This window comes from Triturus cristatus, chromosome 9 (genome assembly GCF_964204655.1).
Source record: "Triturus cristatus chromosome 9, aTriCri1.1, whole genome shotgun sequence".
NCBI classification, from domain to species: domain Eukaryota; kingdom Metazoa; phylum Chordata; class Amphibia; order Caudata; family Salamandridae; genus Triturus; species Triturus cristatus.
Genome location: NC_140592.1, coordinates 1,142,832,176 through 1,142,852,966, shown reverse-complemented (window position 1 = coordinate 1,142,852,966; position 20,791 = coordinate 1,142,832,176). Strand labels below are relative to the sequence as shown.

Here is a 20,791-nt window from a genome sequence, read left to right as displayed (position 1 = left end):
AAAAGGTACAGAGCCATAACTTCTAGTTTGTCTTGGAAATAGAATTACTTGCACCGTAAACAAGTTATTTCACACGTCCTTCACGCATATACGGGCAAAGCTCTACTCAGAAAGCAGGATAGGTCTGATGAGACAAGAAGCTTCCATATATGCTCTGAAGAAGTCAATTTGGCAGCAGGAGCCAAAACATGGAAATACAATCCTATGTCATTTAAAAAAAAAAAATGTGTCCTAGATGGCATGTACAGAACTCCATTGCACAAAACCACCACTGCAGTACACATACAAAACACAATCAAGGTAGCATTTAACTAAAACCTCACAACAACAAAACCACCACACCACACACCCCCAACCAGAAATCAGACTTAAGACTTTTCACAGATCCGAGATCAGGACGAGAAAGTATTTAAAAAATAAAATAAAAAATAAAAACTTATGACAAGCGTTGAGAGAACATAATGGAAATAGAGGCATGGCATTTGCATCTCTAGAATAGAATATTCAATACTACTATCACACCAGTTGCTTTGGCACACCATCCAATGACTTTCTGTGCAAAAAGTACACAGCATTCTCTCCTTACCAAATGCCATGTTGGTCATGAAAACGATTGCATGTATCAGAGACGGAGTTCAAGCAAACCCTGTTAAAGTTTATACAGAACAAATGTGATGGAACGGGTCAAACAGTTTGATGGAACCCGCAAATAGGAGAGATGCTCTCTCCTTTCTCTAGAAACTCACCTTAGTGCCGATGTCCTCTTTTTTGACTCCTGGCTTGTGTCTTCGAAGTTTGATGGATGGGGAGCGCAAAAGGTTTTTAATGCGGCTGGTGATCGTGGGCATGGACTCCACATTCGCCATAGTCGTGGGATGGGTGGCACAAACTTATTAGAAGCTTTGATTCTACCGCCTAAATCGGTATAAAAAGTTAATGAAAGTCTTCCAGAGAGAGAGAGCAGGTTCGGCTTTTAACTCAAAGGCCAGTAACTAGCCAAGATCCCACCAGTTCTGCTCAGATACCATAGCTTTCGTAATGAGGCGAATCAAAGGCACTCCTCACAGTTTAAAATCCTTTCCTTCGCAAAGTGAAGAAGCATAAAACCGCCGGCAGTGTCTCTCCAGAGCAGCCACCTGAAATAACACATGGAGAAAGACAAACAGTAAATGTAACGGCCTTCGTGGCGTGCATTCGATTAAATCTACATTATAATGACTTATCTAACAGCGACGCCAATAAAGAGTTTTCGTAAACACAAGAAGGCGATTGCAAGGGCTGAGAACATTTAACTATTTCACTACCAATTGCATGACATGGTTGCCTATGCATACGAGTTTTTAGTACTCTTCGCTCTAGCCAGCGCCAGCATTTGCCAAGTGTCCACCGTTCCCCAAATCAAAAAGCCAGTTACTTTTAAAACAAAAAGGTGTCATTTTTTCTTTCTGCATAGCTGAAGTCTCTCTCTTCAAAGACGGTATATTCCACTTTTTAAACTAGTCATGAGGTTTGCTGAAGCGGGAAAAAAGTCGCATGCAAACAGATAAAATACTCGAGTCAGCAGAACAGCGAGATCCCCTTTATCATTAGCAGCTTTAGTTACATGGGCATTTCCAAGGCTGAAAATAACGTAATGCCAGACACACCGTCTTTGAATATCTGCAGAGCGCCCTGTGCGTTCGGCGCAGTCAATCGAAGCAGAATACACTTTTTTTCCCCTTTTCAAAGAAGGTATATGCCAAATTAAAGGAAATTAAAAAAAAAAAAAAAAAAAAAAGATTTTTTTTTTTTTTAGTCGCCCACGGTGGTTTACCAGTTTGTACATAGTGTACAGCCGTGCAGAGCACTCAAAGTAAACAAGTGTTTTGGCCAGATGTGAGAGTGTACCCGATGCTGTACTGTAGATGACCATCATGTGTGTTTGCTTTTGGGTGAACAAGTGCAGAGTTCTGTAAAGGCCGACAACCAGCTTGCCGAGCTGATACATTTCAGCACATGTACTAACTCCATACAGTACAATTATCCAGCACATATACATATCTATAGCGTCATACTTGGCTAAATTGCCCTTGCACATCCCATATCGCATTTCATAAAGTAGGCTATTCAGTGAAAATGCGGAACTTAGAACTCCGTTTGTGCAATACATTATGGACTACACGCATGTACTTAACAGCAATAAAGCAAGTGCTGGTAAAACACTGTACATGCATGCACTATATGTACCGCAGAGTAGGTTATACAAAGCGATAATGCTCGGAAAACGCATAGCACCATATAAATAAAGAACACATTATTGTAGTGTTATTGCGGACATCCATATTGCTGTATAGAGCAAACGACTACACGAGTATTAAGAACAGAACACAGGCCACAGTTTAGCATAAAATAACACTTTTCCAAAAGTACGCCGCACAATAGCAATTCATTTTAATGTAACAAATATAAACAAGCTCCCGTTATGGCTTGCCAAGTTATTAATCCTACCAAAGATGCTGCTTTGAAAACCTGAAGTTATGCCAGCATTTCTGGGTGAGCCGGCCCTTGTTACGGCTGTGAGGGGCTGCGCCAACAGCTTCACATGTGGCTTCCCTTTGACAAAACACTGAAATTGGTTGTAATGACTAAAAACCATGCCTGTTAACGCCAACACTAAACAAACACGCATTCAGATATGGCCAGGAACACCGCGGGGGCTACAAGCAAACAAATATTTTACACAAAAAGGGGAGTTTGCGTTTTTTCCACCCAATGGTTACTGTACCTGCTCCAGGGTCTTGGCGTGAAAAGAGGAGCACCGAAAAATAAAAATATGCACATAAAAAAATAATTATTTTGCAAAAATCCTTATCTTGATTCAAAAACAGTTAATGGTTTAATCCAAACCGATGGTTCATTAAGAGCCGGTAAAACCCAAATAAGACAGCTGTCACAAGGCAGTGCGTGCAGCACACAATTTCTGGATTTTTAGTGTCTCAGCTTTTCCTGTGTAGTCCAGAGAAGATGAAGCGGGGGCTTTGCGGAGTCTGAGAGGTCAGGGGAAGAGCTGCAGCAGCAGAGGAACTCCTCTGGTCTCTGCAAAGCTCTGGCTGCCCCTGCAGCCTGCTGTCCTCAGTCTCTCCCCACTCTTCCTGGCTCGGCTCGCTGATCGCCTGCTTCTTGTTCAGCTGTTTCCTCCTCCTCTTCCTACCCTGCCCCCTTAAAAAGCCTCTCGGGCTAGCAGATTCTGAATTGCAATTTTCTGGCAGTCTGTCAACTGCAAAACCATGAAAATAGAAAAAGGGCTGCAGCCGAAGAACCGGCTGTTGGTACGGTTAGTACTGTAACCGTTTTAATGCTAAACCTGACAACTAAAGCACGGTTCCTAGAACTAAGAACAAAACACACCTTGAAGGTGTTTATCAAGTATGTGATTTAATTATTACATGCTGACTAGCGGATTGATTATATACTTAGCTTGGATATTTTTATTTGAACTATTTAAATTAGCATTTTTTTTGTATTTAGGCAAACTCATTAAGTATGTGTGGTTTACTTGTATTTTTAACAAGTTGTGTGAAATTTGAGCATTTCTGTCGAAACGAACTGTACATAATTTCTTTAAAAATGGCCGCCGCGTTGAGCAGGAGGTTGACAGAGCGCGTGCCCGCGAGAAAACCTGAGCGTGCGCGAGTGAAAGAAAGAGAGAGAGAGAGAGAGAGAGAGAGAGAAAGCTGTCGGGCCAGAGTGCTTAACCTACCATTTCCTAAACTGTTAAGCTGCCAAGAGCAGCAATCTCGTAGCTGCGGGCAAAAGTAAGCAATTTACAAAAAGCCTTTATTTTGACCTCTTATCCTACATACTTCAAACAGCAAATGTAAATAGAAAGCCGTTTTAATTGTGTTCTAGAGCTGCTTGATGACTAACAATTACAATAAACAAAGACAAAAAAGTCGTGTTACACATGAATACACATGATTGAGTTTTCTTTGGGTGCAAATAGTGTCTTTAGCAAGACTTTCCCATATATGTCCCATTTTACCAAGGTGATTTCCCCACTCAGTTCAGCCTCCCATTTTGTCCTACCTGTATTTTGTAGGTGGCAGAGTGCTATTTAGCATACATGCCAACAGACCCAATGCAGACGGGAGACTCCCAATTTAAAAACCAAAAAAGGCTATATTTTGGCTGTTTCGCACCTAAAATTGTGTGTGCTTTAATGCAAATCAAATCAGTTTATTGTTTTCAGCCAAACTTGCTATAACAAATATTACATTATACAAACACATTCATTTCATAAACATTTCCCTCAATTAAAATGATACAATTTAATCAATAATCCATTAAAACTATTTAATTTACATGATTTATCTAAGTTACAACCTACCATTTTGGTGCCTTCATAAAAGTCAATGGTGGAAATCCATTCTCCCTATTATTATTTTTTTTATCTCCCACTTTCGTCTTCTAAAATGTTGCCATGTATTATTTAGTATAGCATACCGTTTAGTAATATCTGTGTTGTTTTTTGACAGAACAGGGTTGTTAGGGGAGTTCAAGAAAACAAAGTACCACATGCAGCCAACGCGTTTCACCCTGAATCAGGGCAGGATTGTATGCACAAATCAAATGTCAAGTCAGCAAATTTTTTCAACATTACGTAATGCTCCAAATTAAAAACACATGGTGTGTCCAAAATAATGGAAACAAGCATTGGCATAGCCAATAGGTCTCGCCTTTGAGACATTATAAGTGTTTTGCCATGCAACAGTTGATGTTGCACCAATGATATTGTGCTGCATAATTAAATACTTATAAGGTCCCAAAGGCGAGACCTATTGGCTATGCCAATGCTTGTTTTAACACTGCACTGTCAGTCCGACCTAAAAAAAAATAGCAAACCTATTTTGACTTTAAAGAAAAAAATACTTACAAAAAAATAATAAAAGTGAGTTAGAAAAGCTGGTCATTCAAAAGCGCAGTGTATAACAGACATGGAAAAACAGGCTCTAGAAATAAACCAACTGAACAATGCAGATAGAGTTCTTTAAACTGTGCAGTGTTAAAACATTTATCTTTAATGTACCATTATTTGCAACAGTTGCTGTCGGTCCGACCTAAAAAATGGCAAACCTATTTTGACTTTTAATAAAACCTACAAAATAAATAAATAATGAAACACAATCTATAAAAACTTTTTTTGTGTTCTCGTTTGCCAAAGCCTGAATACGGCACTTCAAAATATGTGGTAACGGGTATATTGAAAACTCTACTGGCCCCGGGGCGCTAGATTACAGAGCTGCAGTTAATGGTACTGGAAAGGAACTGTGCGGTTGTCACTCGCCCTATATATCAACAAACCAGGTTACGTCAGCGAGACCATCTGTAGGGCACATTCCTGACCGTGGATTGCCTAGAGGCAATGGTGGATGTGACATACAGCAGCGCAGTTCTTCTCTGCAAATAAATCAGCATAAAAATCTCAGGCGCAGGGAAGACAACTCAACACTCGCCCTTACACATGAACAATTAATAGCATGTCTGAGCTGTGGAAAACCAATGAATTACGTATGGTGTGACCATTTACGAAAAGTAAAAACACAAATAAGCTTGCAGCTGCCTGTCAGCACAGTTCTCGCCCCAAATACCCAATTTCTATGTTTGTGTGTGGCCGAGAAAGGTCGCGTTCCTGCGCTTGAATTACGTAAACCTACAAAAAAGTCTACCAGGTAGAAACGCTCAAGCGCTGGATTCAGAAGGTTGCCAGAAAGGTTGACCATTAGAAATAACCCTCCTAGGATTAGTGAGCAGTTAATTAATTTTATTAGCTTCATTGCTAAGGTAATGCGGGAATATGTTCTCCTGTCAAGTGTGTAACGGTTTTCAAATGTATTGTGTTTGCCGTACCTGCAGACAAGCACGTTGCCTGCCGCAGGGGTGCTGCAGGTGCACCGAAGTCTGACATTTAAATACACAAAAAACAAGATGCAGGTTTATAAGGGTCTTCACCGCACAGAGACCGATTCAACGCTTAAAGTAAACCTTTTGGGTTGCTGCAGGCCTCTGAAAGCCTGGTGCCGCCGCAGGGCTGATAGCTGCGCCCCTGCTGGTCTGTAGACGCTGAGGGGGAGGGGTGGGAGGAGTGCGGCCGAGAGCACACAAAGTGTTTCCCTTGCGGGAGCGAGCAAGGGCACCATCTGTTTGAAAGTTAATTACAAACAGATGGCTTCAAAACTCGCTCCCGCAAGGGAATCGCCAAACGTGCACGAGTTGCCATTGAAAGCAATGCAATGAGTGCACGGTTTTGGCCTAAAAAGGGAATAGGTTCCATGAGGTCTCCTCCTATGCAGTGCATTAGCGCTGCGTAGGCGAGACCTAAAAAGCAGTAGCAGCCGTACGTAAGTAAGAAGAATTTCACTCTGATAGGTGAAAACAGTGGCCGTGTTTGCCAAAATTCAAGCCGTCATAGATCCCAAGAACGCCAACCGTCAGGTACGCTGTCAGCCTCCTATCCGATTTTGGGTCATTACGTATTGTTGAAAACATTTTCTGCCTTGACCTTTGATTTGTGCATTCAATACTGCCCTGATGAAGCCCTATTCTGGGTGAAATGCATTGGCTGCACGTGGTTCGTTTGCACCTGAATATTTTTGAAAATAAAAAGCAACAGAAAACACCAGATTCCAGTTCTCATTCTGTGATAGTTCAATGTGTACAAATTAACCTTTCCTGTTGTGTTGCCTCTCCATACTTTGTTTCTTGTGCTTTAATTTTGGGTCCTGTAGCAGCAGACCCTGGAGGTGGGCATCCAGACCAAGTTCAGACCATTGATGCTTAGTATATAGTGACTTGTGAGTTAGTGCGGCTTTAATTATATATATTATTTGTTAGGGGAGTTACATTCCTTTTACCTTTCTCTTTCCGACTACCGGTTTGGGTCCTATGTAGGAGTTATTTTCATCTATAATTGTCTATTGGAGCAAGTTGAATTATTGCACACTGGCCTCACCAGTTAGCTTTTTGCCATTATTAAATACATATTTCAATAAAAGTGGTTAATTTTGATTAGCTGGACTATTGAACCCGCCATACAGAAAAACGCAATGACTTGGACCAGTCATTTTTTGGAGTTCAAAAGGCTGCAGTTTTATTGATCATAGATGACATGCCCCTCCCAAGTAGGCACTGCAATATTAGGTAAAGATGTTTCTTAATATGCATATTGATGACAAACACAAGTAATAGAGATCTCTCCCACTAATGTGTCAGGATATTTGGATTCTATTAAAGAATTGGAGGCGAAGATTATGACTCATCTTCTTTACTGAAATCTCTAACACAAATAAACATATACATGTAATAAGGAAGAAAAAACATGGCACATAATATGTAACATAGTGTACGAGGCTGGCTTAGTATATGGTGCTCACCTCTGTAAGTGTAGCACCTTGCACTAATCCAGACAAACATTATGGTGATTTTAGTGGTCTTAGAGAACCTTAGAAAGCTCTCTAAGTGTTAGCTGTGGAGAGCAGCCTTCAGGCTTAGCCCAGACTGAGTATAAACAGCTTATGGTATGAGTTGAGTGAAAAAGAACCACACAGTGTAGTTAGAAAAGTATGTATTTATTATTAACACTCACTAACACATTGCAGTATCTCCTACTCGCAGATATAAACACAATACACACAAAACATTGTCAATATAATACGTAAATAGCACAGAATACTCAGTTGTCTCCAGGGGGAGAACAAACTATTTACTAAAACAGTGGAATGCGAACCACGACTTAAGTCAGGAATGGAGCCAGAAGACGTAGAAGAGTCAGGGACCCAACGAACCACCCAAGGTGAGTATCTAGGAACCCCACGGAGGCCGTGTGCAGAGTGGGAACATGACCGCTACTCAATGGAAGTCGCAGTTGCAATTTTAAAGAAGAATTATCCTTCCCAGTGGACCCAGAAGAAACCTTGTGGAACATGGAAGGTTGGAGAGCCACTCCACCCGTGGATACCCCAGGGACCAGGATACCTACACCAGGGAAGCCGGGTGCATAGGTGCGAAGTGACATCGGAAACCACCGTAGACCACAATGGAGGACTTCGGAAAAGATTCAGCTGGCAGAGAAGGTGAAAGTCTCCGGTGGAACCCAAAGGTGGATTCAAGATGAGAGGTACCTGCAAGCAGAGGGGACAGAGTCTATGCCACTCAGGGGTGACCAGGAGGCACAGAAGACGAATGCCCACTGATTTCGGGTATGCAGGAGAGTAAAATTATTGAACATTGCTGCTGGAGTGGGCGGGAGAATCGAACCCTGATCTGTCAATCACTTCTACCGACGACGCCATTTTTTGGGACGGACGCGGTCTAGTTGTTAATCCAACGCTGGCCACAAAACGGGACGCTGCGCGAGCGCGCAGCGGACACGCGCAGTGGGCGCACCGTTGGCGCGCCTAAGGCAAGCCCGTCTGCGCCCGTCAGCGTCGCGGAGGCGGCTGGCGCTGGAGTTGCTACTGGTTTATCTACGGAGCGGCCCACACATATTAAATATGAGAGGGATAACTTACTCAGAATTGGTAGACGTATGAGTTGCAGGCCCCACTTTCCCATGCCGTTGAGTGTAGAGGCTGTCCCTTGCAAAGATTGCAATTGGCAGGTCTCCCATGCCCGTGGGATGTGTGGTGGAACACCGACTCCAGCGAATAATAAAACCCAAAGGGGAGGGGGAGACATGTACCTACTAGCGTCATTCCTTAATATACGCTCAGTTAAAAAACATGAGCTTCAACTTCAGGAACTATTAGTGGACTCTAGCCCTGACATGATGTTTTTAACTGAAACATGGCTGACCGAGGCTTCTAATTCCACTATCGCCGGTGCGATCCCCTCAGATTATCAGATTCTGAGGAAAGATCGGTGCGAAGCACCCTCAGCTGTGTCCCGCTAGCTCTTACCCAGATTGAGGAGGCTGAGTCCTTGGGTTTTCTTTTAACCATCTCAGCCCATCAGTCCATAGCCGGGGTGGTTATTTATCGCCCGCCAGTGCCTGCTGGGAAGTTTTTGGAGGCGATTAGCCACACTATCTCCCCTTTAGCTGCTAAATATAGTCATTGCCTGGTCCTTGGTGATTTTAGTTTACATATGGATAATCTGTTAGAACCTGAGGCTCTCAAACTGTGTGAATCCCTCGATATACTTCAGCTGATCCCTTTTGTACACCTACCTACGCACGATAAGGGCCATACATTAGACCAGATTTTCTCTTCCAAACTGATAGAAGTTGAGGCTCCTCTACCCCTTACGTGGTATCACCACTGTATGATAAATTTTAGAGTCTCTAGGGAACTTAATAGGTCCCGTTCCCAGGAAAAGATCCGTGCTAGTAGTTTTAGGCCTTTTAACCTAATTACTCCTGAGGCGACGCAAAGTGCTTTGCAATCCCACCCTATTCCATCTTGTGGGATTCTTGAAAGCGATGTGCCGTCCTTGGAACAATGGCTGTCCCTCAGAGCTTCAGAACTTGCCCCCCCTACCCTGAGAGTGGCTAAGACGAATCGTGCTTCTGCCCCCTGGTATACAGAAGCTCTAAGGAGAAGTAAAAGTGCATGTAAACATTTAGAAAGGATATGGCGAGTAAACTACACGGTCCACGACAAACTTATCTTTAAAGCAGCCCTAAGAGACCACTACCGGAAAGTTTGCGAGGGTAAGAAACTCTTTTTCTCAACGAAAATTAACCAGGCTGGCAATAAAAGTAGAGAACTTTATAACATTGTCAAAAACTTTGCATCGCCCGCAATTATTAGACGCCCGTTTGTACCAACCAGTGAATGGACTAATATGATGGCCTCTTTTTTCCATGATAAAATTAAAAAAATACAGGACTCTTTTGAAATACAGCCGTTGGTTCCAACAGCAGATCTAGATTCCCCTAGTGTCGCTGTAAGCTCTGAATTCTCCCTCATGCAGTTCTCTGCTGTCTCTATGGACCAATCATTAACTCTCATGAAGTCCTTGAAATCAGGCTTGCCGGCCGACCCCTGTCCTGCCAAGGTGCTGTCGGTAATTGCAGAGGCAATTAATCCTACAGTGAACCGGATCTTAAACAACGCCTTGTGGGAAGGACATATGCCTCTCTGCTGGAAACACGCCAGAATTCTTCCTCTGTTAAAAAAACCCACGGCTGACCCTGAGGTAGCTGGTAACTACCGTCCTATGTCTCGGCTTCCTTTTTTTGCAAAGGTCTTGGAGAAATATGTTAATTCCATTCTCACCGAGTACATTGAGACTAATCATCTTTTGCCCCCTAGTCAGTCAGGTTTTAGGGCTAACTTCAGCACTGAATCAGCCCTATTAGAAGTGTCTGAAACTATAAAAGCCACACTTGACAGGGGAGGCAACGCGGTCTTGGTACTATTGGACCTCTCCGCGGCTTTTGACACTGTGCCCCACAACAGACTGGTGCAAAGATTGGTGGAGAGCGGTGTAGGTGACACTGCCCTGAGTTGGATCAGGTCATTTCTCAGGAACCGTCTCCGAAACTTTATGGTTCCCCCCTTTTTCAGCTGTTATCCCACCTATGAATGTCGGGGTCCCGCAGGGCTCTTCTTTGTGCCCAACTTTGTTTAATCTATATATGGCCCCTATCGCCCTTCTTGCTGAACAACACGGGGCAAAGATTGTATCGTATGCAGACGATACTCAGCTGTTGTTCACCTGTGAGAATGGTGTTGAGTTTGATGGCCATGCAATAAATACTTGTCTCTCAGAAGTCTTTTCTATGGCTGAAAGATAATCAAATGAAATGTAATCCTGACAAGTCCGAGATTATCTTTTTCGTCCCTCGCCCCTGTGAGACCTGGCATAGTTGGTGGCCGCAGAATTTGTCCCCCCCCCCCCCGGGTCGTCCGTGACCGTGGTTAAGAATCTTGGAGTTAGATTAGATGCTACGCTTTCTATGAAATCCTAGATCCAATCTGTAGCAGGGACCTGTTTCGGTATTTTAAGAATGGTGAAGAACTTTTTGCCCCTGCTTTCTGTCCCTCATAGAAGAACCATTGTCCAAGCTCTGGTTACCTTGCGATTGGATTATGCTAACTCTTTATACTTGGGTCTTCCCAGCTACTTAATTGTCCGTTTGCAGGTGATTCAAAATACGGCGGCTAGGGCCATTTTTCTGGCCGCCCCCAGGACTCATACATCCCCTCTTCTGTCCTCCCTGCATTGGCTGCCTCTTCAAAAAAGAATCAATTTTAAAGCCCTGATTCTGGTTTTTAAAGCTTTTATTCAGATTGGAGCCCTTTACCTTAGACAAAGATTACCCCATTACATCCCTCAACGACTCTGAGGTCTTCTACTCAACTCCTGATTCCTGTTCCGAAAGTTGCACTTGCTCGGGTCGGAGGTCGTTCTTTCCAGGTGGTTGCCTCCCGTCTATGGAACAACCTTCCTTTGACCCTCAGACAGGCTCAGGATCTACTTACTTTTAGGAAAAAGGTCAAGACATGGCTTTTCCAACTCTAATTCGTTCTATTTGGTCTCTGCTTTTCGGTGCCTTTTAACTCTTTCGCGGTTATGTGGTTTTTTCGCTTTTGCGCCAGGACACTCCAGGGAGTAGCCGCGCGCTCTACAAATACCTAACTAACATAACATAACATAACATAACAGTTTATGGTGCCTTTGAAGTTGCAGCTGTATGGACCTGGCGATGCTGAGGAAAACCAGGAGCCGTTCACAAGCTGTCCCACGTCGGATGTCGAGAGCCAAGGGGTCAGTGTCCGGCAGGGGCACCAATAAGCCTTGGCAGCGGCAAGAAATTTAGTTGCCGAAAAAGGTACAGTGTCGGGACCAACAAGGTCCAAGTGACTCATCATGAGCAGGTAAGTCAGAGTATGTCATTGTGTTTACTATTCCCCTTACCTGTTATGTGTCTTATCCATCCTCTCTCTATACTTTAGGACACTAAAATGTAGTGCTCTCTCACCCTGGCCTCGAACCCAGCACAGCCTAAGAGGGTGAGTTCTACAAATTACTTGTGGTTAATTGACCTAGTACTCCTTGCACTGGTCTCAGAGTTGGGTTATCATTTCTGTGATGCTTTTAGCCCTTAGTAAGTCCTACAAACATTGCTCACAATTCACGTATGTCACGGTTGTATATTTCTTGACACCACCAATTGTCTGGAACTAACCTGATATTTCGGTTTGAGTTGTATTATTATGTTTTTATCTGTTATCTTCCCTTTTTCCGCAGGTTGTGTTCTTTTCCAACGGTACCACACATTTTTTGGGTGCTGTATGTGTGTCCACCAATATTACTTCTTAGAGGCTGTGGGCACCACCAAAAAGGTGTAGGTAGCCGTATCTTTCCCCCGGTCCTGAAGAATTGCCAATTAATACATTATAAGGCAAGAAACATGTTGACCTACTGACCCCCTTAAACACGTCCACTCACACACCTTAAGGTGAGAGATGTGCGGATTATATATTTTTTTAATCAGGATGGTGACCATACTTTATTAAAATTGATTACAGTGGATCACCTACCCCTGTTTTAATACACTTTCTTTAACCTATTTGCACCTACACTCACTATTACAATTAATTCTCTTTCCCCCACACACACCTCACTCATCGGCGTTGGAAATAAAGAACTCCGACAGGAAGGCCCCATTGGGTGCCTGATCGGGCATTGCACCCGCCGGCCCGATAAGGAGCAAAGACCCGGTGATGAAGCAAGACACCCGCTTGTTGGGTGTGTGAGGGTCTTCTTTTCCGAAAGGAGTAACCTTTACTCCTGTCTTTCACATCTATTTTCACAGTATCACCCTGGTACCCTATGGTGATTCTAACACACCTTGCGTTTATTTTAGGAATTGCATACCTATTGTTTTCACTTATTGTTGGGCATGTATGCTGGACCTTTGATAATAATAAGATTGATTGTTATTATTGAGAAGCCCCCCTTTTTCCCTCTATTTGTTTGAGAGGAAGTCAGAGCAGGCCCCAAGCAATCAGGGGAGTCCACTGGAGTCAAAGAAGACCCTCAAGAGGACCAACAGGTCAGAGGCACAGGAGTCGGCAAGTAGCTCACCAAAGGATGAAGGCCTACAGTGCAAAGGATGCAGCGCAGGCGAAGATCTTGGCTGCAGGGGATGCTTGAGAGCCTGAAGCTCTCTGGAGGAGAAAGTCTACAAGCCTTGGCAACAGCAAGTCGAAGCGGGGCACAGGGTACTGCTCCAGCGATTCTGACGAGGGATACTGACTTCAATCTTGCTGTGAAGACAGGGCAGGGAGTTGCAGAACCACCACCTGTGTTGCTGAACCTTTCGGAGTCCATAGGAGCTCAGGAAAAGAAGACTGATCAGCTTTGTTGCAGTGCCTGTAGGTGCAGGGAAGTGACTCCTTCACTCCAAGGGAGATTCCTTCGGGAGTCTTGGATGTCCATAGGTCTTGTGAAGAACCTGCATGGAGCACAGGCACAGATGTTGCAACAGACTTGTAGGATGACGAGACTAGGAGCAGCAGGAGTCTTCTTCTTTGCAGTCTCGGTTCCCACAGCAAAGTCCAGCGATGTCTAGAGTGCCCCAACATTTGAAGTTGAAATGGTGTTTGATCTGAATCTTGTCCCAAGACGAATCTAGGAACCACAGGTATGCCCTTAAGTTCCCTAAGGAAAGGGTAGGGATGATTCAGGGGTCCCTACCACAGGAGGTGCTGGATAGTGGAGAGGATACTCCCATGTCTTTGTCCAGTTTCGCCCCAGAGCGGGAGCCAAAGGTTCCCTGAACTGCTTTCAACTGGATTATGCAAGGAAGGCACCTAGTGTGCCCTTCAAAGCAGTCTAGCTGCGCTGACAAGCTCCCCCACCATGTCCCAATACACTAAGTCCTGTCTGGAAGGTAGTCACACCTCCCTGTGACAGGAAACCCATTGTCCTGCCTTCCCCTGCTCGAGCTTGGCTCAGCAGCAGGAGGGCAGAATTGTGTCTCTGGTCGGCAGCAGCCATAGCTTGCTGTCTGGGTCTAGAAGAATGGTACCGGCAGTACTGGGGCCTCCCGGAGCAGCTTTACAGTACTAACATCATACCTTCCACACCGTTTATGGTGTGGGAGTATGATTCCAACATATTTGATACTTAACACGACAAGGTTTGTTACAGTCAATTTAGAGATGGTCATCGCGTAATGACGCATGGCCACTCTATATATCGTAATGGCTGATGCACTGACAACCCATGAGAATGGACTCAGTGGATTGTAGGGGTTGCCTGCTTATGCAGAGGCACCCTCACACCTAGAACTGAGCACCCTGCCTTCAGGATTGAAAGGCGTGCCTTAGGGGTGACTTATAGGTTTTAAGTGCAGTGACCTCAGATATAAGGAAACTTATATCTGTCGTAAGTGGTGCTAGCACCAGCTTACACAGGCTGCAATGGCAGGCCTGTAGTCACAATTTGAGTTGTCTCTCATGGGTAGCATGATACAAGGGAGATCCCTGGTGTGCCTATGCCCTGGGTACCTTAGTACCATATACTAGGGACTTACAGGGGCACACCAGTAGCCAATCTGGGGTGTACCTAAGTACTCACCATGTCCAATTTAGGGAAGAGGCACAGAGACTGGGGTCCTGATTAGCAGGATCCCAGTCAGACTAGTTAGTAAAACAAAATGACACCAGCAAAAAATGGGGGTGACCATGAAAGCAGATCCTACTTTCCTGCACATAGGTCATCTGTCTAGAGCACATATAACCTCATGCAGAGTCCACCAATCAGGAGAGAGTTTGTAGTAAAATATCCTATATAGAGCAGCAACCATCCTCTTCTTTGCCATCATGACAAAACCAGAACTCTAATAAAAGTCAATCCACATAAACCTCTTGACTTTATAAATTGAATCCTAAAGATTGAGTACATCCTAACTTAAGTGGGAAAAAAAATGAAGGTGGATTTGCAACACTGCTCTCTTGTAAATGCATTGTATTGAAGTCATAATAAAAGAAAAAGTACAATTAGACCTTTTGGGAGAGGTGAGAGGGATAATCTTCCCCTCCGTATCTTTAATAGAATCCAAACCTCCTGTCACATTAGTGGAAGGGATTTCCATTCTATTACAAGACCGGAAGCTTGCTTATGACAAGTTTAGAGCTGTGCAATGACATTACAAGAGATACACTCTATTAGTTTGAAATAAAAGGTTCTAAAAATGGATTATTTTGACCAATCTGCTGCTTTAGAATGTCCTCCAGCTGTCCAGCTGAAATAAAAGCTTTTGATGCCATGGCCCCTCTCACTGAGTAGGTTCCAAACATGGAAGCTTCTGCCATTATCTACGTAATCCTTCTATCAAGAGTAGATGGAGAGATCGGAGCGTACGTTTTTTGTTGTTGTTTTTTTGTCCTCATTCTTTACTGACTACAGTATACCTTCCACTCACCCGTAACCAGGAATCGAAGGTCAGGGATTGCCGAAAGCCCACCTTCGGGTCCACAGGCGAAAAAGATGCACACTGCCCCCAAAGGGTAAGTCTCTCTCAGTTTTATCCGGGTAACCGGTAGCTGCACATAACGGAGAGGAAGAGAAAGAGGCCCTTGCAGCTTTAAGAGATTTCATAGGTGTCAACATTGGACAAGCTATTGCCTTGACCATCTCAATAGAAAGCTCCAGAACTTCTTCTTCTTGCTTACAGTATTCCCTATTAAATCAATTTTAGACACGTGGTACAGGGAGTCGAGCCACTCTACATGATGAGGAGAGATATCTCCTACCCACTAACGGCAGATTTCCCTTCTAGCATAAAACAGAACATTTCTAGCCGGGCCCTTAATAGCCTCTTCCACTCCGAAAATAATCAATGAGAGGCTTCCCTTGACCTGGGCCCCCAATGTGGTTGAGGTGGTCTTACCCACCTCCTCCCAGAATTTCCAAATAGCCGGACACTGACAAAACAAATGGATGTCGGATGCATTTTCCAGTCCACATTTCTTGTACTTGGCAGCGCCTTCCCTTGTCATCTTGGAAAGCTTTTCCGGAGTTATGTAGGCCCTATGAAGTGAAAAAAAGTGGTCTCTCCTTAACCAAGCAGGCTTAACCATAGAATATAATGTGCGCATTGATACTTGCCAAATGTATTGCAACTGCTCCCTCGGCAAGTACTCGCCCCAAAGATCCTCAGCCAGGGTAAACTCTCCATCTGTAGCGCCCTGAAGTGCCCAGTATCACATTGAAACTTCTTTTTTCCAGAGGGTTTTTCTTAGCAATTGGTCATACAGAGCATTTCCGCTGCCCAAGGGAGATCTGCAGCTCTGTTCCCAACGTTTCAGCTGAATGTATTTAAATTGTGACAGTTTACCCCCAATCCATTGATTCAACTCAGCCCAGGGCAGGAGTTCGCCATTCTGAGTTAGTTCTCCCCAGCTGCAGACACGAGCCTCTCTTATAAGGGTAGCTAACTTGTCCTTTAGACATTCCGGGGTCCCTGGAGAATTTCAGGCAGGAGCCAAGTTCAAGTAATAGCCTAAGCCTGTAAGCCGCCTGATTTTAGACAATTTTTTCGCCAAGGCCTGCAGTACTTTCAGTTTCATCTTTTTAAAGTATTTCGAATCTCTGAATTTGAACAAAAAGTGGCCTATACCTAGATCGGCTCCCTTTAGCATAACCATAAACAGGACGCCCACATCAGAACCATCAGGGAAGTTCAACTACATTCTAGAATGTGACAGCTGAAAGGCCAATTTGTAATATTGAATGTCCAGAAGGGATAAACCCCCCTTCTTTCTTTTTCGCTGTAGTTTCTTCCAAGAAATTCTTATTTCCTTGAATGCCCAGATGAAAGAGGTAATGGGCTGCTGGATTCTATTGATCTGAGATTTTTCAAAGTGCAGTGCAATTGTAGTAAATAAAAATATTATTTTAGGCAAAATTATAATTTTTACCAGGTTTACCCTCCCAAAGCTTGTTAAAGATAGGTGTGTCAAGCCCTTCATTATCCGGATACACTCCCTTTCCAGAACATCCAGGTTCACTCCTGTTATTTTATCAATATCTTGTACGAACTTCAATCCCAGATATCTAATTTCCTTCCTAATTAACGGATTATCCTCTTCAAGATTCCAGACCATAACTTCTGTTTTCCCCGCATTAACTTCATAGCCTGACACGCTACCAAAATGCGAGGCAATCTGAAGAATGACCGGGAAGGCAGCTGAAAGGTCCGAAGTAGAAACCATTAGATCATCTGCATAGAACGCTGTCTTTTTCTCCCAGTCCTCATAGCCAAAACTTGGAATATCCGCTGCAGCTCTAATTTTTTGTGCTAAGGGCTCTATATATAAATTAAACAGAAGGGGTGATAGAGGACAGCCTTGCCTAGTGCCCCTATATATCTTTAAATGGTGCAGTCAGGTTACCATTCACAAGTATCTTAGCTGATGGGTTCTGATATATTAACTGAACGGCCTTACAGACTTGTCACCCAGATTATATCTCTTCAAAATAGTCGCTAAGTATAGCCAGTTTACTCTATCGAAAGCCTTAGCAGCATCTAAGGTCACTACTGCCAGCAAGATGGAGAGGGTCGAGGCTAGGTCAATCACGCCCATCAAGCTATATGTTAATTCATGCAGATGTCTACCCTTAATAAAGCCCTTTTGATCACTGTGTATCAGCCCCCCTATGACTTTACTTAATCTCTCTGCTAAGATCTTTGCAAAGATTTTGTAATCTGCATTAAGCAGAGCTATCGGCCTATATGACTCACACCTAGCTGGGTTTTTCAGTGGTTTTAATATCAGTGTGATTGTTGCCTCACCTCAGGATTTGGGCGGCTGTAGGTCTTCCCCCAAATTATCATTAAGCATCGAAGTCATGAAAGGAATGACATTTTCTCCCAAGATTCTATATATCTCTATGGGTAATCCGTCTGGGCCGGCCGCCTTTACACTTTTACTTGTATTCATGACTCTCTTAACTTTGTCCTGAGTAATTTCTTGGTTAAGACAATTTTGCCCATCCAAGACTAGGGGATTAGTTATATTTGACCCTAACTAATGGTTAACCTCATCCTCCGACACTACCCGCTCTTCTGTATAGAGTTTCAGAAAATCCTCATTAAAGGCTGCCTCTATTTCTAACTCATTTGTTAATGTAGCCCCCTTTCTGTGTGCCCTCTATTTCCTTTATCAAATACCTATTTTTATCCATCTTTGCCTTCCAAGCTAGTAAATTTCCAGCGCCTTCTCCATACTCAAAATGAACCAACTTGCTAGCTGCCCAGCGCTTATTAATCCGGGTCTGTAAAATAGTTTCTAGTTTTTCTTTCAATAATAATAGCTTATCCCCCTCCAGGAGCCTACACCCCTCCTCCTTGCCCCTCGTTGGCCCTGCTTCTAAAGCTTTCGTTTCTGACTCTAATTGACTGACCTGTGCTCTATAACTCCTATTCCTAAAGCATACGATACTTGTGAGTTTAATCCTTATATAGGCTTTAAGTGTATCCCAAACGATTGTAACAGAAGCGGACACTATATTATACTTTAAGAACTCAACTACCTCATTTCTCAGGTGATTCATTGCGTCTGTCTCAGAGAGTATGGTACGATCTAGAGTCCATTTCTTTCCAGTGTGCCTACTTTTTAAATCCATATTTAATGTAACAGCGGAGTGGTCTGATAGATGGGCAGGTAAGTAGGTAATATCCCAAACGCAATCCCTCAAGCTTAGACTAACCAAAAAGTAATCAATTCTGAATCCATACTTTTCATTATGAAAAGAAAAACCAAGCAGACCGTCTGATCTCTCTCTCCATATATCGCAGAGTGCAGTTTGCTTCATCATTGTCCGTAAATATGAACGTGTTTTATGGGTGGCTATAGCTCTACTATTTTTTTATTTGTCTAATTTTAAATCAATTATTACATTAAAATCCCCTGCCATAATTATTGGATCTGCCTTGAACGGCTCCACATCATCAACATTTGAGCCATAAGATCCTACTAAAGTTATTAACTCCCCCTGTATTTTTGTCTTTGCAATGATCCATCTACCGCTCTTATCCACTGCTGTATCTTTACCTGCCTTCACCTGCTTCTTAATTAATATTGCAATTCCTCTGATATTTGCACTCTGCTCTGTACACACTGCTTGTTGAACCCATGGTTGACTATTGAAAATCTCCATACATTCACTCTTTACCAAGTGTGTTTCTTGCAATATCATTATCTGGGCAGGAGAATCCCTTAGATAGTGCAAAAGCATTTCCCTTCTCACCTTCACACGCAGACCATTAGCATTCTACGTTAACACCTGGATAGCCATCTCCCTTGTCCTGTCACTAACCTTATTAACTGGAACATTGGATCCTTTACTTCTATGGGCTGCCTTATTGGGGTGAATGAGGCTATTTTTCCCTCCCCTATGCTCCCCACCAAGTGCACCACACTCCTTGCCCTTAACCCTCCCCCTCCTCCCTGAAGAACCCATCCCCTCTTTCCTCTGAACTTGATGTTAGTCCCTTTCTTGTACGCCTCAGGGCGTCCACCAGCCCCTTACTCAAACAGAATTTGGTGAAACAAATACCACCCAACTTAGAACTGCCTTCCCCCAGTGAGCTAACTAGTGAACCTCTCATACTATTGGAGGCACCCCAGATAATTCTGAACGTTAAACAAGGTGCTATAGAGGAAAGACCAAGAGGTCCTGGTGATAACTTAATTCTAAACTCCTCTCAAGATGTGGCATCCCTACCCGCAGATGATATACCCATGGTGGCTAATGAAGCTAACCCAGAGATCTCTATTAGGTCATTGAAAGATATGTTTGTTGGGGATATTAGAAAGGGCTTTGCAGTATCAGAAGCTAACCAGGGGGAAATAAGGAGCTTTTGTGAAGCATTGGAGAAAAAATAGGCCTCCTTTCTATAAGAACACAGACCCTGGAGAATTCTGTGGGTGATTTGAAGGAGTTGGGCAAGGCTACAGTTGATATGCAGATTTTAAGGCCAGGAAGACCAAGAAATTCGGAAGAAACTGGAACACTTAGACAACAACTCCAGGAAAAATAACTTGCGGATCTTGAAAGTCCCAGAAGGAAAGGAGGGAGAAGAAATAAAGATTTTCATGGTTGCTTTAATAAAGGAAAGTCTGTATGTTGAGGAAAGTGAGGAGGAAATATTTAGGGATTCCAAAGGGTGCATAGAGACCCTTTTAGAAGAAACCCAAATAAGACTAAACCACATAAAATCCTCCTAAGCTTTCACACATATGCATTAAAGGAAAAAATCTTGACTAAGGCCTTGAAAATGAAGTCAGTAATTGTAAAGGATTGTTCTTTTGAGATCAGATCAGATCTCTCCAGGTTTACCTTGGACAGGTAATGGAAGATGGGTAGGTGCCTAGATGAGTTAAAAAAAAATGGGGGTGTAGGAAAGTAGGATCTGTTTGTTATGGTTACCCCCACTTTTTGCTTCATGTAATACTGTTTTTGACTAGTCTGACTGGGATCCTGCGAATCAGGACCCCAGTCTATCTGCTTTCTCCCTAAACTGTTATGTCATGTACTTAAGTACACTCCAGATTGGATACTAGGGTACCCTTGTCAGTCCCTAGTATATGGTACCCATGTACCCAGGGCATAGGTGCCCCAGAGGTCTCCCATGGGCTGAAGCATGTATTATGCCACCCATGAGAGGCCATGCAAAATGGAACCTACAGGCCTGCCATTGCAGCCTGTGTAAGCTGGTGCATGCACCACTTACTAAAGATATAGGTTTACTATATCTAAGGGTCACTGCACTTAAAACCTATAATTCACCCCT

The 20,791-nt window shown here is 43.5% G+C and overlaps 1 protein-coding gene across 3 annotated transcripts in view; it reads right to left on the bottom strand.

The window, feature by feature from the left end:
* The window catches only part of MAPKBP1 (mitogen-activated protein kinase binding protein 1), a 953,926-nt gene extending 950,731 nt beyond the window's left edge, over positions 1–3,195 (bottom strand). For all 3 annotated transcript variants that reach the window (XM_085627077.1, XM_085627078.1, XM_085627079.1), the window contains exons 1-2: positions 2,765–3,195; positions 747–1,136 (exon numbers count right to left, since the gene is read on the bottom strand). In XM_085627077.1, the coding sequence (XP_085483203.1) occupies positions 747–866 (120 nt within the window). In that variant the 5' untranslated portion in view covers positions 867–1,136; positions 2,765–3,195. The remainder of the gene's footprint in view (positions 1–746; positions 1,137–2,764) is intronic.
* Positions 3,196–20,791: the final 17,596 nt, after the last annotated feature.